At 36.4% G+C, this 20,717-nt stretch overlaps 2 protein-coding genes across 4 annotated transcripts in view; both read right to left on the reverse strand.

Moving 5' to 3' along the window:
- LOC100303513 (fibrillar collagen) overlaps positions 1-6,544 on the reverse strand; it is a 53,855-nt gene extending 47,311 nt beyond the window's left edge. For both annotated transcript variants that reach the window (XM_085494896.1, XM_085494897.1), the window contains exons 1-5: positions 6,526-6,544; positions 6,165-6,206; positions 5,909-5,959; positions 4,876-4,929; positions 3,027-3,104 (exon numbers count right to left, since the gene is read on the reverse strand). In XM_085494896.1, coding sequence (XP_085351022.1) covers positions 3,027-3,035 — 9 coding nt within the window. In that variant the 5' untranslated portion in view covers positions 3,036-3,104; positions 4,876-4,929; positions 5,909-5,959; positions 6,165-6,206; positions 6,526-6,544. The remainder of the gene's footprint in view (positions 1-3,026; positions 3,105-4,875; positions 4,930-5,908; positions 5,960-6,164; positions 6,207-6,525) is intronic.
- A 3,675-nt stretch (positions 6,545-10,219) lies between these two features.
- The window catches only part of LOC102801936 (uncharacterized), a 39,185-nt gene continuing 28,687 nt past the window's right edge, over positions 10,220-20,717 (reverse strand). Inside the window, exons 5-10 of one of the 2 annotated variants that reach the window (XM_078008161.2) lie at positions 19,457-19,636; positions 19,107-19,286; positions 15,902-16,081; positions 14,857-15,294; positions 11,938-12,369; positions 10,220-11,154 (exon numbers count right to left, since the gene is read on the reverse strand). In XM_078008161.2, coding sequence (XP_077864287.2) covers positions 10,613-11,154; positions 11,938-12,369; positions 14,857-15,294; positions 15,902-16,081; positions 19,107-19,286; positions 19,457-19,636 — 1,952 coding nt within the window. In that variant the 3' untranslated portion in view covers positions 10,220-10,612. The remainder of the gene's footprint in view (positions 11,155-11,937; positions 12,370-14,856; positions 15,295-15,901; positions 16,082-19,106; positions 19,287-19,456; positions 19,637-20,717) is intronic. The other variant, XM_085494898.1, reaches the window with a different exon arrangement.

Below are 20,717 nucleotides of genomic sequence, written 5' to 3' on the forward strand. Positions count from 1 at the left end.
TGGTGTAGTGACGTAGCTCTGCCCCCGAGAATTAGCAGAAAAGGCAATAAATATTGTAATTCCTTAAATTTTCGCCACTGACATTTTCTTGAGTTTATTTTGAAGACAATCAGGGAAAGACTCCAAAGGAACATGGGTTAGGAAATTCTTGAATCACAAATTGATAAAATTACACACAATGATTTTAATAACCCAAGATGAAACGTAGATCACAAACGAATGAATCTCGAACCGAGATTTAAATAACCCAAGATGAAACGTAGATCACAAACGAATGAATCTCGAACCGAGATTTAAATAACCCAAGATGAAACGTAGATCACAAACGAATGAATCTCGAACCGAGATTTAAATAACCCAAGATGAAACGTAGATCGCAAACGAATGAATCTCGAACCGAGATTTAAATAACCCAAGATGAAATGTGAATCACACATCAAGATTTAAATAATCCAAAATTAATTGTGGATCACAAATCAATGAATCAAGATTTATTCTATATTCCAAGATTAATTGTGGATCCTAAATCAATGAATGGAATCAAGATTTAAATAATCCAAAATTAATTGTGGATCTGAAATCAATGAATCAAAATTTATTATATATTTCAAGATTAATTGAGGATACCAAATCAATGAATGGAATCAAGATTTAAATAATCCAAGAAAAAATGTAAATCACAATGAAATGCAAATCAACAGTTTAATCTATGAGGAAATGTGGATCACAAATCAATGAATCCTGATCTACTGGTTACCAATAATTTTTCCTAACCCGAGAAATGTTCCCTACTAAAACAATTTTCCTGATTTAAGAAATAAAAAAAACATGTCTTGAACAAAATGAAAGCAGCTTTAATACTGTATCATTACAGTAATTTTAAAGACCCAAATTTTAGTTTCAAACAATTATACATTTAAACACACGTCTAAAATATTAAATATTACATTAACATTCCTTATTGCTATGGCAACAATTATGCAATCAATCTAGAGCATAGTAATTGCGCTACCGCAAATAATGAAGGTTAAGAGTGACATGACGTGAATGCAAAATTACATACTGTAGAATACTTTATTTTCGCTATTTTCGCTGAAGGGTTGATTCCGTGAAAATAAAATCCAGCGAATATACTTTTTTTCCTATATTTCACATTAAACTCATCAAAAATCAGTGAAAATAAATTCCATACAAAATGCCCAAAAAGCCTTTTCAGCGAAAATTAATTCCAGCAAAAATAAAGTATTTCACAGTATTATTATTGTCTACAATAATTTGTCTTGTTGTGTATACAATGGAAAGTTACATATTTTTGTGTGTTTACATTAAAAAACGACTAAACAGCACATAATGTGTAACTTCACATTTTAGTGTAATCACTGAATTACATTCAAGTATGTAACCTCACTTTTACTAAAACACAGAACAGTGGGAAAGTTTGTAGTAATGCATTTAGTGTGAATACTATAAGGGTATTACGAAGATACATGTAACTCAAAGTATGCACGAAGACAGTACAGCGGCAGTATGACAGCGTACTGTCTGAGTGCATACTTTGAGGTATCTTCGTAATAACCTTATTATTATACATCTTTTCCTTTCAAGGATACATCATAGGAATGCCGAAATCCAAAAAGTTTGGAGCAGAATCAGCGAACTTTTTTGTATGGAGTTCGGGCAAACCTTGGTGGCAGCCATGTTTGTTTTTATTATTAGAAGACGCTTAAGTGCGTAATCATTCCATAATCGGAATTCGCATTTCCGGAATTCGCATTTCCTAATATGGTAGAATGAAAATACCCCGTAAAATACTGCAAAATTACGGCACACTGTAACTTATGGCGTTACGGTGACAGATGTATAATAATGAATAACATATGAAACTTCAACTTGTTTAGTTTACACTAAATAATTATGAAGTTATGTACTTCAGAGGTTGTACTAAATGCAACATCACATGCTTCCAGTAAATACACAATCTGATTAAAATCTGATGTATTGTATGGTGTGAATTTAATTTTATTTAATATATTTTATTTTATTTTTCTATAATTTTATTATTTTGTAATTGTTTTTATTATTACGTACATCGTATTTTGTATTACTTTATCTATTTCCTGTGCTTTTGCGTTTACCAAAACTTTAAAAAAAATACCAGCAAATAAATAACAAATTAAAATAAAGTGAAGTAAAAGAATGTTAAAAATAAATAATTTAAAAACATATTGAAAAATACAAAAATTAGAGAAAAAAAAATAAAGCCCAAACTAGAACTTTATTTTAATCAGATTGGTATTTATACTAAATGTGAAGTTACATACTTTCATGTTGAATTTCAATGTTAACACATTAATTTTTATCTAAATGTATTATATATATATTGGTATGTTAATACAAAGAATTAATAATTAAGTTAAATATAGATTGGGGTGGTGGTTTGGCTTCAAACTGCGCCTATCTACAATAAAAATAAAATGACAGCAAGAAAAGCTAAAGGCAAGCTTATAATAAAAAAAGCCTAATTCATAACAAGCCAGTAGCAGCAGTCTCTTTTTTTCTTTAGATGCTCGATGCTCAAGTACTTACAGGATATTCATAGGGGCCAGGGGGGCCGGGGGGGCCGGGTGGGCCAGGAACTCCATCACGTCCGTCTAAACCTGAATCACCCTAAGGAAAAACAGTTAAATGTTAATTTGTTGCTCATTAATCAGTCTTAGAACTGTTTAACACACAGACACATGATGGATTCATTGCACTATGTGACATATATGAGCAACTTATGATGACCATATATGGACAACTACTACCTTATATGGATAGCTAATGGTCATATATGAAATGTGTTTTTACTGACCAAATATGGATAGTCGCAGACTCACAGCCAATTGATAAATCTAAATGCCATTAAAACAGTTTTCTAAAAATCATTTCTTAGTGACTTAAGAATCCAGCATATGATTTGTGAAACAATTCCCCTTCTGATTATTACCTTTGGGACCTATAGCCCTCAGATTGCATTGACTTACGTCATTCATTCCTCCAACTGGTCCAGGAGGACCTGGTGGGCCAGGAATACCATCACGTCCATCAACACCTATATCTCCCTGCGGAAATACAATCTTCACCACTTAACACAATATTTTTCCACAGAAGCATGAATAGTAAATTTTCCAATCACACTCTCCAAAAAAAGACATTCTTATTGTTGATTATGTAATAATCTGTGACTAATAACATCATACGTTGTTAATGTCAATTCTAATTCCCCAAATATAAAGCTTACTATCACTGTTTGTGTTACAGCGTGAATACTCTAATTGTTATCTCCAAATACAGACCTTGTTATACTAATGATGACATTATCACAATCCCCAAATAAAAACCTTAATGTTGATTGTGTGAATGCGTAAATTGTCTAATCATACTTTCTAAATAAGACTATGTTACTGTTAATTATTATGTAAAAGCGTGAATACTCTAATCGTAATCTCCAAATACAGACCTTGTTACTGATGATGACATTATCACAATCGCCAAATAAAACCTTTTTCTAGATTGCGTGAATAGTCTAATCATACTTTCGAAATAAGACCTTATTACTGTTGATTGTGCTAACTCGAGTCGTCAATATTCAAATCATAATCTCCAAATATAGGTCTTGCTATTGTATTTAGCCAGCGTATGTCTTGAGTATTATGTTCATAAAAAAGCTAATCAAAAAAGATGCCATTGAATCGAACAAGTACTCCTGCATATACAGCAACGTCTGGTGACTAGCATCTTGCAACTTGTCAGAACACGGTATCATAATTGCATAAATGACATCTGCAAACAAACTGGTTTAAGTAGCATAATATGATTGCAAAGGGCAGTCTCATCATTCTCCAATAGACCATTTTCCGTTCACTGCGAGAATCATGCGTTATGCGTGAAATCGAACGTAAAAACAGGACAAACAAAGGTCATAGCATCGTAGTCGCGTCAAACATCGCGTGGAATTCGACAAACGCGAAAGTATTTCGAGGACATTTCCATGCTTAATAATGTGCTGTCCACATTTGATGATAAGCAATTTTGATTAAGTAAGGGTATTCGGAAGCAATATTCCTCTGTCGAAGATCGGCCGGTCAATGTAAGCTACGAAATAAAGAAATTTTAGTTCAAAATCAAATCGTTCGATTTTTGCGGCAGACGTTCGACGCGCGTCTTTCATGCATCTCACGAGATCTCGCAATTGTACGGAAAATCACCTATTATTGACTGATTAACACTGATGGCTTATGTGCAGCATCCTAAATCGGTCTCTGCCACAAGGTAACATTTTACAGGCAAATCCGTGAGATTACGCACTTTTTTGTATACACATATGATTGCATGACAGCTCAAGGAATTATATAAAGACAAAATATGATAGCTAAGGAAACTTTGGAAAACACAAAAAAGTAGGTCTGCTCTTAAGTACAGTGGTGTGAAGGAGCTGTATGGGAAACTTCTGTGAGACTTTCAGCGTTAGAAATGCATGAAACAGCATTTTTTGGTAATAACTAAGGTCCTAATGATCTGTTTGTGGTACAGGACTGGAAATGCGTATATGCTTATTAAATTAATACAAGAATTTTCAAGTATTCATATTGATCTGTTGATGCTCGATTTTTGCATGTTTTTTTCTATACATGGCAAACTCGTTAGAAAAATAAATTATTCTGCTACCAGTTGCAACAAAATCAGATAGTTTTAGATGACCTAGATGAAAATCAAGAATATCAAGCTACATTGTACCTCAGAACCTAAATATTCCCCATAAATACAGCACCTCCCTATTAATAAAAAAACACCCCCCCTACCACCCTGAGTAAAACTGAGACAATAACTTACCCTTGGTCCAGGGGGTCCAGTTTGACCTGATGACCCTGGTGGGCCATGGCCTCCCTACAAGACAATAATAATGATGATAATATTTTACAATTTTTGTTGTACACAAGTAAAATAAAAAACTGTAGCAATTCAGCCATTTCCAGTCAGAACACTTGTGTGATTTTGATTGCAATCAGTCAAGGAGTGTCAAGTAATATGGCTCATTAAAACAAAATGGATGGTAGTTTTCATGAAAAATACCAGTTTTGACCAAAAATTACAAACTGTCATATACAGTTCCGTGTCTGGGAACATCAAAGCTTAAAACCAAGCACATCACAACATCTGTTGCAACATTTATTAACAGACATGAACTAATTTGTTAAATTGCCAGATTTCATATAACACTTATGAAAAACATCATCTCATAATTACAGTTGTTGCATCCATGATTTAATTACCAATCTGAATTTTGTAGAAAGATAATTTAAGGTATTTGGCTACTTTTCTTTTATTTATTATTATTTATTTTTATTATTTTTATTATTATTTATGTGGTTATTTTTCTTTTACTAATATCTGATTTGTAACCCTTTTCATCCCCTCCGGGGGATGTTGTGTGTTAATAAATAAATAAATAAATAAATAAATAAATAAATAAATAAAAATATAATCAGATTCGCTGTTGTTACAAAACCCAGATAAAAAAAATCAATGCTAAACCACCTTTTGTACAGAACACAGGTCAAACATTCGTAAATAGTGATTTTGAGTCATTCATCTGTAGTTTCATTGGTAAAAAGGTTTTGTCATATTTCAAAATCTTTGGTGGTTACAGTGAAGAAATCATTTATAGTTATAAGATAAGTTCTCATGATTTTCAATTATAAGGACCTTCTGAAGATTACTATTTATTTTTTTTATTAGGACAGACATTTTCCCTTCATATGCTTTGCTTTTCATCTATGATGATACGTACGGACAAGGTCAAATATGTGCTATAGATCTACTAATTAGGCTTCAAGTTGTTTGGAGAGGTATGGAAATAACTTACCGGTGCTCCTGGAACTCCTGGAGGGCCATATGAACCTGGAGGGAAAGTTGGCTAAAAAAAATACACATGACGATATTGTTAATAACAACATCGATAATATTTTTTGATAATTTTGATAATATTTGTTTCTGCAAGAATGTATATTTCTTTTTTCATCAGTTATATTTAATTTAAGTTCATAAATTTTAATAAAATCTTAAATAATTTTAATTGACCGATGTTTTGTTTTAAATTAATTTTTATTATTTTTACTTACGAAGCCACTTGATTCTTCTCCTGATTCTCCTTTCTCACCTTTCTATTAATTTATAAAAACATAAAAACATGTTAATGACAATTTCACAACAACCAGTTCACTGTAATCTTTTTTCCTGAGATCAGTTGCAGCTAAAATCTATGAGATGTTTCTCCTTCCAATTTCTAGACCAAACTGTCTCCTTCATATCGCATGTAGCCCCTTCCCAATCTTGCATTATATACTCTTATTTTTTAAATTCACAAATTTTACAACTGTAATTTTAAGTTTTCACATAATTTTAACTGCCCAGTGAATAATTAAGGATTTTACAGCATTTTTTTGAAAACTTAAATAAGTATAAAATAAACATTCAACTTACCGGTCCTCCTAAATATCAACACCATTTGTAAATTCCATAAACAGGAACAAAAATAAACAGAAAGATAGAATGAGCAAAATGCAAAACTAGAGTTTGGCTTTACAGTCAAGCAGCGATTGTTGAACAGTAAATATTCTGTTCTTATTAATTTGAATATATTTTTAGTATACGTTAAGTACACTTCAAAGTTTATTTAGAGTAAACTTTAAAGTATATTCAAAATATACTTTTTTATTTTCAATAATAGACTTGAAGAAAAATTAATATGTACTTATCACATGGTGAGAAATACATCAATCAGAAGTTGAACAAAGTGAAAATATTTTTATAGTGACAGTAAATGTTGTCATGGCAACTACTGCTGCAGATGTAATCTCATCATCATCACCTGTGGAGGAAAACAAATAATCCTACAGGAAAGAGTGAAACATTAATATCCTTCACTGTACTCGTTATACTCTTACAAATATGCAACAAAAATATTACAGCATTAAAATCTATAATGTCTTTCGCTTTTTCAGAAACTCACCAATAGGTTGGCCAAACATCAATGAAGCAATTCAACATTTATGTTTAGGCTCTTAAAAACAACATTGGGATCATTTTAAAGTATTAAACTCAAAAAATGTATTTTAGGGAACAAATGAGACTATGTAATTTGTGTTATATGTGATGAAAGATGGTCAAAAAATTGCAAAATTTCTAGAAATAAGTATGCAAATGTGTGGGTATGTGAAAGAACTGATCAGTGTTTCTCTTGAATTGTTTTTTGGTATAATTCAGAAAGCATGTATTGAGCATCCTACATCTCATCTTGCGACTCTTTCTGAATATGGGAATAATCTCACTTATTTCTGTTTACACAATCAAACCTTCCCAAGTGTCTAATCTCACTTATTTCTGTTTGCACAATCAAACCTTCCCACGGATCTATTCTGTGACGCGCTTATTTAGCAATACATTTTATTTGCATGCACAATAAACAGGGCCTTTATGGCATTTCACCATATATGGATATCTGAGTTGCACACCTATATTTTATAAACATTTGACAGGTAACACTTGGGTTTTAGAACTATGAGAAGAAATACAATAAATTTAAATTCATTTTATACCATTAATTATTATTTGTAATTATTAGTAGTCAATTGGGGGAAAACATTGCAATGATTACCAGATATGTGGTGTTCACAAGTCAGTGTGTGTATGCGTGCAAATTTTCAAGGGTGGTCACAATATTATTCAGGATTTACATAATTTCACTTGTTATACAGGACTAAATCTGGATACTGTCACATATGGATTGGATGAGAGGAGTAAGGTCTCACAGCCGCTGGGATAAGTAGAATAAAGTCACAGAGTAGATGAAATAAGTGAAATATAAGGTCACACTGTGGATGGGATAAGTGGAGTAAGTCGCACTGTGAATGAGATAAGCGGAGTAAGGTCACCGAGTAGATGGGATGAGTGGAGTAAGGTCACACTGGGGTCACACAGTGGATGGGATATAGGGGAGTAAGGTCACACTGAATGGGGTAAATGATGCAAGGTCACACAGTGGATGGGATAATTGGAGTAAGGTCACAGAGTAGATGGGATAAGTGGAGTAAGGTCACAATGTGAATGGGGTAAATGATGTAAGGTCACATAGTGGATGGGATAAGTAGAGTAAGGTCACAGAGTAGATGGGATGAGTGGAGTAAGGTCATACTGGGGTCACACATAGGATAGGATATAGGGGAGTAAGGTCACACTGGATGGGGTAAATGATGCAAGGTCACACAGTGGATGGGATAATTGGAGTAAGGTCACAGAGTAGATGGGATAAGTGGAGTAAGGTCACAATGTGAATGGGGTAAATGATGTAAGGTCACATAGTGGATGGGATAAGTAGAATAAGGTCACAGAGTAGATGGGATGAGTGGAGTAAGGTCATACTGGGATCACACATCGGATAGGATATAGGGAAGTAAGGTCACACTGGATGGGGTAAATGGGGTAAGGTCACACACTGGATGGGATATAGGGGAGTAAGGCCACAATGTGGATGGGATAAGTGGAGTAAGGTCACAGAGTAGATGGGATAAGTGGAGTAAGGTCACAATGTGAATGGGGTAAATGATGTAAGGTCACATAGTGGATGGGATAAGTAGAGTAAGGTCACAGAGTACATGGGATGAGTGGAGTAAGGTCATACTGGGGTCACACATCGGATAGGATATAGGGGAGTAAGGTCACACTGGATGGGGTATAAGGTCACAGAGTAGATGGGATAAGTGGAGTAAGGTCACAATGTGAATGGGGTAAATGATGTAAGGTCACATAGTGGATGGGATAAGTAGAGTAAGGTCACAGAGTAGATGGGATGAGTGGAGTAAGGTCATACTGGGGTCACACATAGGATAGGATATAGGGGAGTAAGGTCACACTGGATGGGGTAAATGGGGTAAGGTCACACTGGATGGGATAAGTGGAGTAAGGTCACAGAGTAGATGGGATAAGTGGGTAAGGTCACATAGTGGGTGGGATAAGTGGAGTAAGGTTACAGAGTAGATGGGAATAAGTGGGGTAAGGTCACATAGTGAATGGGATAAGTGGAGTAAGGTCACAGAGTAAATGGGATAAGTGGGGTAAGGTCACATAGTGGATGGGATAAGTGGAGTAAGGTTACAGAGTAGATGGGAATAAGTGGGGTAAGGTCACATAGTGGATGGGATAAGTGGAGTAAGGTCACAGAGTAAATGGGATAAGTGGGGTAAGGTCACAGAGTAAATGGGATAAGTGGAGTATAAGGTCACACTGGATGGGATGAGTGAAGTAAAGTAACACACATAAGTGGAGTAAAATCACAGTATGAATGGGATAAGCAGAAAAGGTCAAAATGAATGGACTAAGGCACCAATAAGTTCACATTAAATGGGATAAGTGGGTAAGGTCACATAGTGGATGGGATAAGTGGAGTAAGGTCACAGAGTAAATGGAATAAGTGGAGTATAAGGTCACATAGTGGATGGGATAAGTGGAGTAAGGTCACAGAGTAAATGGGATAAGTGGAGTATAAGGTCACACTGGATGGGATGAGTGAAGTAAAGTAACACACATAAGTGGAGTAAAATCACAGTATGAATGGGATAAGCAGAAAGGGTCAAAATGAATGGACTAAGGCACCAATAAGTTCACATTAAATGGGATAAGTGGGTAAGGTCACATAGTAAATGGGATAAGTGGAGTAAGGTCACAGAGTAAATGGAATAAGTGGAGTATAAGATCACACTGGATGGGATGAGTGAAGTAAAGTAACACACATAAGTGGAGTAAAATCACAGTATGAATGGGATAAGCAGAAAAGGTCAAAATGAATGGACTAAGGCACCAATAAGTTCACATTAAATGGGATAAGTGGGTAAGGTCACATAGTAAATGGGATAAGTGGAGTAAGGTCACATAGTAAATGGGATAAGTGGGTAAGGTCACATAGTGGATGGGATAAGTGGAGTAAGGTCACAGAGTAAATGGGATAAGGAGATAGATTATATTGAGATACAGGGGCTTTATATGCTGTACATTAATAAATCTTTGCTGGAATTAAATTTTTTATCTGACAAAGCCAAGAAAAAATAGTTTTAATTTTTCTGCTAATATTTTGCACAATTTTATGTGCTTCTCTTTAGTTTTCTGTTTTTATATTTTTTTTTTCATGAAAGGTAATAATAAAAATTGACTTTTCATTCAAATTATTGACAGGAGTGAGAAAACTGTAAAAAGTTGTCAACATGTCTTTTTAGCTAGCATGTCATTTTAGCTAATTTAGCTTATCTATAAATTCGCAAATTCAAGATGAATTTAAAATAAAGAATATTTCACATTGAGATTGTCTGCACAGTTAAATTGAGATTCTAACAGAATGCTTTGAGTGAAATTTGCTAAAACGACCTGTTCCAACATGCTTTACAGTAGACTCCATAAAAATGTAAAAAGAAAATTTGTCAGAATTGGTTTCTGACAACACATTAGGATACTGGTACACTTCAGAAACAAATTAATATACACAGAGTGGCAGCAGGTTGCTGTCTGATCATAGATTACACTACAAAGGGTTACACCATTGATCAGATACAAATGTATAAGATACCTTAACCATGACAAGAGGGCAGTTTGAGGATAAGGGCAGTCGGACAGCAAGGAATGGGTTACCTTCATCGCACTTAAGCTTAATACAATCTGTTCGGACAGATTGTGAACCACTAAACTCAAAATCAGGATAGGCATATTCTCCTTTTGAGAACTCCACACACAGGTACCCGACATCGGCACACGTGGAGCCTTGCATATCTACATTGGCATCAAGATAACGGAATGTCGCGGTATCACCAGCAGGGATATCACGATCTTCTTGGGATGGTGTTAGTACTTGCTCATCAAGGACTCGCTTATTTCGGCTGCCATCAGGTGTAGTACTTGTAAAAACCGTGGCTTTCCATAAATCGTCGCCTACTGCATCCCCTCCGTTAGGATCTGTTTTGATGATTACATCAAATTCCATGGGATTGTAAGGATCGCCTGCTGTGATCATGTTGTCACCGGACAAGTCAACATCTGTATCAGTGATCACTACTGGGGGTACTGGAGCTGAATGTGTAAAACCACAGAAGGAAAAAATAAACAAACAAAATAGTTGAAAATAGCGAAACTAATATTACCTTGTACATACAACAGTGTCTAGACTAATTTCAAAATCATCATATTACTCATTGCTCCATAAGTATGTACATTGCTTGCTTAGGCTTATAACATTTGTTCTGTATCTGTATTTGCGAGTGCGTTCTTAGCCATATCTCAGACATAAATTATAACTTTAAGTATTGCATGAGAATTTGTTTTTATAAGAGGTATTTTGAGGCATTATGATAAAAACTCTAAAACGAGACGAGTGCATGGGTGGTCTGGCGGAATTTACGAAGGACCAAACGAAAGATAATGAAGGTTATTTTTCGAATCAAATTAGTGTGATACCGTATATATGATTCAGTATGATCTGAAAAATAATAAAAATAATGTGGACAAGTTGCAGTATGGTTGGAAAAACTCTTTTTGGTATAAAGAATACTAATAATGTGTGCCAAGTTGTAACTATAAATTACTTTGTCTGATAATCAGTAAATAAGTTACATAGATAATTTTTTGTTGGATCAAGGCATGTCAAGTAATGTTTTAGGCCAAAAAGTGTCATTTTGCCTTTTTATTTTTGACCAAAAATGATATACAAATGTAATTAAAGTTATAGCATTGAAATAGTTTTTGAAGGTCTTTGTTCAGACAATAAACTTTGGATTCACAACAAATCACCAAAAATCCACAGTGCAGTTTTTCCTTATCATCAGTTTCATTTTGAGTTAACTAAATCATCCTTACCTTCAGCACATCTTAGTGGCACACAGTCAAGCCGATCAGAAGGATCTCCAAGAATAATGAATGAAGGATCAGCGTATACTCCTTTATTTAACTCAACACAGAAATATTTCACCTCATTGCAGTACTTTCCTGTCATGTCGACATTAGCGGTCAAGCCAGGGAAATCCTCAGTGGAGCCTGATGGAAGATCCTGGTCTCTCTGAGGCTTTGATAACACTTCCTGTCTTACAATATCTTTGTTTTGTTTGCCTTGAGGATCAGAGGCTGTGAACGCTGTCATTTGCCACAAATCATCTCCAGTTATGTCATCACTGAGTGGAGATGAGGTCACACCAACGTCAAAATTGATTGGGTTAACAGGCTCCTCTTCTGTCACTTCGTCATCTCCAGTTAGATCAATACCAACATCAACAACAATCAGGGACTTTGTGGCTTTTGTAAAGAATAGAACATTGTCAAATTTAATATATTTATAAGACTACGTTTATGACAGGGCTGTCATCTTATTATGTATGGTGCAAACCTTGCATCACAACCATGAGTCTGTGGCACACTCATCAAGGGTATAGTGGCTTTGGCTTCCCCGTTGATTCAGTGGCACACTCAATTCGTGTGTACAGTGGATTTGGCCGCCCAAATGAGCCTATGGCACACTCACCCAGGGTACAGTGGCTTTGGCCTCCCAAATGAGCCTATGGTGCACTTACCCAGGGTACATGGCTTTGGCCTCCCAAATGAGCTTATATCACACTTACCTAGGGTACAGTGGCTTTGGCCTTTCCAATGAGTGTGGCATACTCACCTAGTGTACAGTGGCTTTGGCCTCCCAAATGAGCCTATGGCGCACTCACTCAGGGTACATGGCTTTGGCCTCCCAAATGAGCCTATGGCGCACTCACCCAGGGTACATGGCTTTGGCTTTTCCAATGAGTGTGGCATACTCACCTAGTGTATAGTGGCTTTGGCCTCCCAAATGAGCCTATGGCATACTCACCTAGGGTATAGTGCATTTGACCTCCCAAATGAGCCTATGGTACACTCACATTGGGTACAGTGGCTTTGGCCTTCCCAATGAGTGTGGCATACTCACCTAGGGTAGTGGCTTTGGCCTCCCAAATGAGCCTATGGTACACTCACATTAGGTACAGTGGCTTTGGCCTTCCCAATTAGCCTATGGTACACTCACATTGGGTACAGTGACTTTGGCCTTCCCAATGAGTGTGGCATACTCACCTAGGGTAGTGGCTTTGGCCTCCCAAATGAGCCTATGGTACACTCACATACTGTACAGTGGCTTTGGCCTTCCCAATGAGCCTATGGTACACTCACATTGGGTACAGTGGCTTTGGCCTTCCCAATGAGCCTATGGCACACTCACATTGAGTACAGTGACTTTGGCCTTCCCAATGAGTGTGGCATACTCACCTAGGGGAGTGGCTTTGGCCTCCCAAATGAGCCCATGGTACACTCACATTGGGTACAGTGGCTTTGGCCTTCCCAATGAGTGTGGCATACTCACCTAGGGTATAGTGGCTTTGGCCTTCATAATGAGCCTATGGTACACTCACATTGGGTACAGTGGCTTTGGCCTTCCCAATGAGTGTGACATACTCACCTAGGGTAGTGGCTTTGGCCTCCCAAATGAGCCCATGGTACACTCACATTGGGTACAGTGGCTTTGGCCTTCCCAATGAGTGTGGCATACTCACCTAGGATAGTGGCTTTGGCCTTCCCAATGAGCCCATGGTACACTCACATTGGGTACAGTGGCTTTGGCCTTCCCAATGAGTGTGGCATACTCACCTAGGGTATAATGGCTTTGGCCTTCCCAATGAGTCTATGGTACACTCACATTGGGTACAGTGGATTTGGCCTTCCCAATGAGTGTGGCATACTCACCTAGGGTAGTGGCTTTGGCCTCCCAAATGAGCCCATGGTACACTCACATTGGGTACAGTGGCTTTGGCCTTCCCAATAAGTGTGGCATACTGACCTACTGTACAGTTGCTTTGGCCTTCCCAATGAGCCTATGGTACACTCACATTGAGTACAGTGGCTTTGGCCTTCCCAATGAGTGTGGCATACTCACCTACTGTACAGTCGCTTTGGCCTCCCAAATGCCTATGGCACACTCACATTGGGTACAGTGGCTTTAATTGGCCTTCCCAATGAGCCTATGGTACACTCACATACTGTACAGTGGCCTTGGCCTTCCCAATGAGTGTGGCATACTCACCTACTGTACAGTGGCTTTGGCCTTCCCAATGAGTGTGGCATACTCACCTACTGTACAGTGGCTTTGGCCTTCCCAATGAGTGTGGCATACTCACTCATCTACTGTACAGTGGCTTTGGCCTTCCCAATGAGTGTGGCATACTCACCTACTGTACAGTGGCTTTGGCTTCCCAAATGAGCCTATGGCAATTTCATCCATAATAGCTTCAGAGACTCTGTTAAGTCAGTGGCACACTTAAGGGTATAGTGGCACATTCACCCATGGTATTCAGAAGTGGTATATTCAAATAACTATAAGTCAAAAGTGGTTTGGGTTCAGCTAGCCATAAGTGACAGATTAAACAAACCAAATATGGTTGATTCAAACAATCACAAGTGGTATATTCAAACAACCAAATTGACCAATCAAAAGTAGTAAATTTGGTGATTCAGAAGCAGATTAAACTAGTCAGGTAGTAGATTCAATAACTGAAGTGTTAAATTCAACCAACAAGAATCGGAAGATTAAGCCAACCAGTACTGACAGATTTAACTAACCACAACTAGTAGTAATAGAAGCTGTAGGTAAAAATTGATAGATAACCAATCAGAAGAAACGAATTTAACCAGTCAGAAAGGACAGACAGATTCAATCAGATGTAGTGATCAGACCAGATATAGTCAAATATATATATTTTTACTTACGTATTTCACAATCCAATTCCACACAGGTTCTTAATATATTACTGTTAGGTACTCCTTCTAAGTCAAAGTCTCCTGTAGTACGTGGGTCTTCACTCAACTCAGCACAAATATATTTAATATCATCACACTTCAGCCCTTGCGTATCAAAGTTGGATGTAACTCTAGGAAAGTCAAGATCATCACCAGCATCAACATAGGTATCACGTTGATTTGGTGTCAGTACTCGATTGTTCTCAGAAAGACGTGGCCCATATCCCTCAGGATCATTACTTAACCACGTGTCAAGGTTCCAGAGATTGTCACCTGTTGAGGCATCATCACCTTTCGGATCAGTTGGAAAGCTAGCATCAATTTCAACAGGATTATCTGGAGAATCCTCAAATATTTTTGTTCCTGGACGTGGTGCTATATCAGAACCAGTGACTCTTACTTTCTTTCCTGCAGACATTGGAAATGATTAATGAAAAAAAGTTAACTTAATGAAACTAGTTCTTCTCACGATGGCTGAGAGTTTCTGGGATTGTGAATGAAAAATAATTGCTAAGATGCATGACAAATCATCATCTGTCAATATCAAATAAAAATAAAAATTAACAGCTGCATGTATAGTGTGTATTGAAATAAATCAATGAATAAAGAACAGGTGGGAACAATGGAAAATATGATAATGGCACACAATGTCTCATGGTTTCCCAGCATCAAATGAAAATCAACATGTTTACAAACACAATGATTAAAATAGAATGATTTCATGTCAAATATGTAAAGCTCCATTGCAATAATACATGGCATATTTACATAGAGATAATCAGCCACAAGTGGTGTATCAATGATATGAAGTGTAAAGAAGTACATCACTGAACACAGAGTGTATTGATAGGAATTGATATACAGTCAATCAGCGTATGTGAAACTTCAATGGTATTTAGTAAATGAGTGAGTAAAATAAAGGTAATTAAAAGAAATGATCCACATCATTCTATTCAAATAGTTGACAGATATGATGTATATAACCCTCATCACAAGTAGGATAAGAACTACCTACTCTTGATACAATCTGGCAAAGGTCCTGACCATGAACCATCATCATTACATGCTAAAGTATCAGCACCAACAAGATCATACCCTTCTGTACACTCAAATTTTATTAAATCCCCTTGGACGAAAGTTTCTTCATCAACATCAATATGTCCTGGTATACCCTGCCTGGGATCAGCACATTCAACTAGAAAAACAACGGTACCTTCTAAATTGTATCATTCTATTTTTAATAAATATGGTTTTTTTAATAAATATATAAATAATATGTTAATAATTAGTTAGTCTGTTACGTTTCACTAACTATGAACTCTGTTTATATTAATGTAGTTTAATAATCAAGGGAACACAAACACTGTTAATACAATATATTGTACTATATCTTAACAGTTCTTCAGTAATCCTGTTCAGACAGGTAATTAGTACTATAACAGTCACATGTGTAAAGTGCTAGTAGTCCTGTCAAGGCAGGTAATTTGCACTATAACAGTCACATGTGTGAAGTGCTAGTAGTCCTGTCTAGGCAGGTAATTTGCACTATAACAGTCACATGTGTGAAGTGCTTGTAGTCCTGTCCAGGCAGGTAATTTGTACTATAACAGTCACATGTGTGAAGTGCTAGTAGTCCTGTCCAGGCAGGTAATTAGTACTATAACAGTCACATGTGTGAAGTGCTAGTAGTCCTTCCAGGCAGGTAATTTGTACTATAACAATCACATGTGTGAAGTGCTAGTAGTCCTTTTCAGGTAGGTAATTGGTACTATAACAGTCACATGTGTGAAGTGCTAGTAATCCTGTCAAGGCAGGTAATTTGTACTATAACAGTCACATGTGTGAAGTGCTAGTAGTCCTGTCAAGGCAGGTAATTAGTACTATAACAATGAAATGTGTAAAGTGCCAGTAGTCCTGTCCAGGCAGGTAATTTGTACTATAACAGTCACATGTGTGAAGTGCTAGTAGTCCTGTACAGGCAGGTTATTTGTACTATAACAGTCACATTTGTGAAGTGCTAGTAGTCCTGTCCAGGCAGGTAATTTGTACTATAACAGTCACATGTGTAAAGTGCTAGTAGTCCTGTCAAGGCAGGTAATTTGTACTATAACAGTCACATGTGTGAAGTGCTTGTAGTCCTGTCCAGGCAGGTAATTTGTACTATAACAGTCACATGTGAGAAGTGCTTGTAGTCCTGTCCAGGCAGGTAATTTGTACTATAACAGTCACATTTGTGAAGTGCTAGTAGTTCTGTCCAGGCAGGTAATTTGTACTATAACAGTCACATTTGTGAAGTGCTAGTAGTCCTGTCCAGGCAGGTAATTTGTACTATAACAGTCACATGTGTGAAGTGCTTGTAGTCCTGTCCAGGCAGGTAATTTGTACTATAACAGTCACATGTGTGAAGTGCTAGTAGTCCTGTCCAGGCAGGTAATTTGTACTATAACAGTCACATGTGTGAAGTGCTAGTAGTCCTGTCTAGGCAAGTAATTAGTACTATAACAATGACATGTGTAAAGTGCCAGTAGTCCTGTCCAGGCAGGTAATTTGTACTATAACAGTCACATGTGTGAAGTGCTTGTAGTCCTGTCCAGGCAGGTAATTTGTACTATAACAGTCACATGTGTGAAGTGCTTGTAGTCCTGTCCAGGCAGGTAATTTATACTATAACAGTCACATTTGTGAAGTGCTAGTAGTTCTGTCCAGGCAGGTAATTTGTACTATAACAGTCACATGTGTGAAGTGCTTGTAGTCCTGTCCAGGCAGGTAATTTGTACTATAACAGTCACATGTGTGAAGTGCTAGTAGTTCTGTCCAGGCAGGTAATTTGTACTATAACAGTCACATGTGTGAAGTGCTAGTAGTTCTGTCCAGGCAGGTAATTTGTACTATAACAGTCACATGTGTGAAGTGCTAGTAGTCCTGTCCAGGCAGGTAATTTGTACTATAACAGTCACATGTGTGAAGTGCTTGTAGTCCTGTCCAGGCAGGTAATTTGTACTATAACAGTCACATGTGTGAAGTGCTAGTAGTCCTGTCCAGGCAGGTAATTTGTACTATAACAGTCACATGTGTGAAGTGCTAGTAGTCCTGTCCAGGCAGGTAATTTGTACTATAACAGTCACATGTGTGAAGTGCTTGTAGTCCTGTCCAGGCAGGTAATTTGTACTATAACAGTCACATGTGTGAAGTGCTAGTAGTCCTGTCCAGGCAGGTAATTTGTACTATAACAGTCACATGTGTGAAGTGCTTGTAGTCCTGTCCAGGCAGGTAATTTGTACTATGTGCTTTATTTTTATCTTATACTCTTTTATAATTGTAGTAATGTAAGTATAGCCAGACAAGAATGAAATATTTTGGGGGCAAATGTAATTTCAAACTGTTGTTCTTGAGCGAGGCTAACCGTGTCGTGAACTCGCAGTGGGTTGTAACCAGTCTTGTGATTGGTTCTTCACACATTCTGAACAGGCCACGCCTCCAACTGTGTTTTGCTTTCTGTGTAACCGTTAATTGTTCATAAATATAGCCAATTTGTGTAGTTTTCTTGATTTAGTCTGCAGATAGCATATAGGTCAGGCCTTGGCGAAAGTTGAAAGAGCAACTAATATTCTTCAAGAGGGTATTATTCATAGATTTTATTCTTTATTTTTTTTTCTCTTTTTTCCAGTTTGAAAAATGTGAGCTGATTGGAGCCTTCATCCCTTGTCTATTTGTTAAACTAGATACCAGCCGATACAACCCCCCCCCCCCCTCACCTCGCTCATAGGGACTGCTACAGTCGATTATAGTGGCTGTGCTCTCTGTGGTCACATATGTAAAGTATTTGAAGCCCTTTCAAACAAATCATTAGTGATATTACACTGACATGTGTAAAGTGCTAGTAGTCCTGTTCAGGAAGGTAATTAGTACTAAAACAGTAACATGTAACACTCAAATGTGTAATAATAATAATCCTGTTCAGATAGGTATATATAGCACTATAACAGGTCACATGTATAAAGTAAGTAATGTACAAGAAAGTGCAATTCATTATCTAGCTGGTGTGTTAAATCACAACATTATTGGAATTCCATTTTTAACTACAGAAGTTTATTAATTATTATTTAGTATTCATTTATTATTGAAAGCATTATTAACACTGTTAATTTACTGATTTTTTTATTAATAATTACAAAAAAGATGTTATTCAAGACAGAAATCAGTAACAACAGTTCACCTACTCTTGTCACAGACTGGTGGTTCTCCAGACAATGTACCATCATCATTACAAGTTAATATTGGACTACCAACAAGTTGGTAGCCAGAATCACATGTAAAGTCTATCCTGTCACCAGCATGAAATGTTTCTTTAGGAACAACAATATGTCCAGGTATTCCTTGTCGTGGGTCGGGACATTCAACTATAATGGTGAAGAAATGTTGTAAGATTGTTTCACTATTTACCGTATTTTTAATGGATTTTATTTTTTAACCTCATCAAAGTCAGCATGGACAATTAACATTCACAAAACGGCAGAATTTTATTTAAAAAAATTAAAATAAATAATCGGCATTATAAAATAGTACGTACGCTTATCACAGGTTGGCAAGGGATCTGACCATGTACCATCACTATTACAAATGAGGTTCAAAACGCCATTGAGCATATAGCCCTCTTCACAAACAATGAATACATCATCATTTGAGTAAAAAGACTTTTCAGGAACTTTTACATGGCCAGCAATGGCTGCCCTTGGATCGGGGCATCCAGCTATAAATAGGAAACAAAATTGTAAAAAAAAAAAAATTGGTTGAGGTTATACACTGACCAAGATTAAAAAATATTGAACAAAAATCAAAGACTATACACCAGCTTCATTATAAGTAAAAATTTGATTATAAAAATGTTAGGGACTTTATTTTATTATTGGGGTTTGTATACACTACTGAATTCTAATATTAGCTGAGTTTTGTACTTCTTTAAACATTCTGTATATTTGTTTATAAGCAACACAATCAGTTGAATGTATAAAGATATGTTAATTATTGTTATGGTTTAATATTACTATCATTAAAAGGGATTCTTATTTGAGTTAATATGTGCTTATTAATTATAACTTGATAGTTCAATATTTTCAATGACACAATCTCAGAAGAATATAATGGTCTACAGTCAACCACCTAAGCTTCTACTGAAAGTATTGAAGTGACATGATTATTGAGGGTTGAAAATGTGATGAAAACATGACAAAGTTTTAGTGAAAAGTCATATTGGGTACAATAATTACTAATTTAATACCAATGGGTAATGGTGATGGGGAAATCTGTACACTGGCTTCAGAGAGATAATCACTTGTTTGAAATGAGTGAAGGTATCAAGTAGCAATGAGTAATGATGTCAGTAAATACAAAATCAGTACACAAGTTTCAGAGAGAACATCACTTGTTTGAAATGAGTGAAGGTATCAAGTGGCAATGAGTAATGATGTCAGTAAATACAAAATCAGTACACAAGTTTCAGAGAGAACATCACTTGTTTTGAAATGAGTATACATGAAGGTATTGACAACCAAAGGATATTGGTGAAGATGGATTAAAATCAGTGATAGTCAGTGAAGGTAGATTAATTCACTGAACTAGGTAAATCACACATTGCGCCAACAGTGAGTTGTGTAGATGAAAGGACAAATTTCAATACAAGGATATCAACATTCAAAATGATAGCTGTGAAATAATGTATATTATTGATGGATCAATCAGCATAGTTGAACTGGTATATGTAATCTGAGAATGAGTGTGGTAATGGAAATCTGTAATAATAATTGATCAATCAGCTTTATATATATGATTGT

Source organism: Saccoglossus kowalevskii, chromosome 21 (assembly GCF_978046115.1).
Source record: "Saccoglossus kowalevskii chromosome 21, keSacKowa6.1, whole genome shotgun sequence".
Classification (NCBI taxonomy): domain Eukaryota; kingdom Metazoa; phylum Hemichordata; class Enteropneusta; family Harrimaniidae; genus Saccoglossus; species Saccoglossus kowalevskii.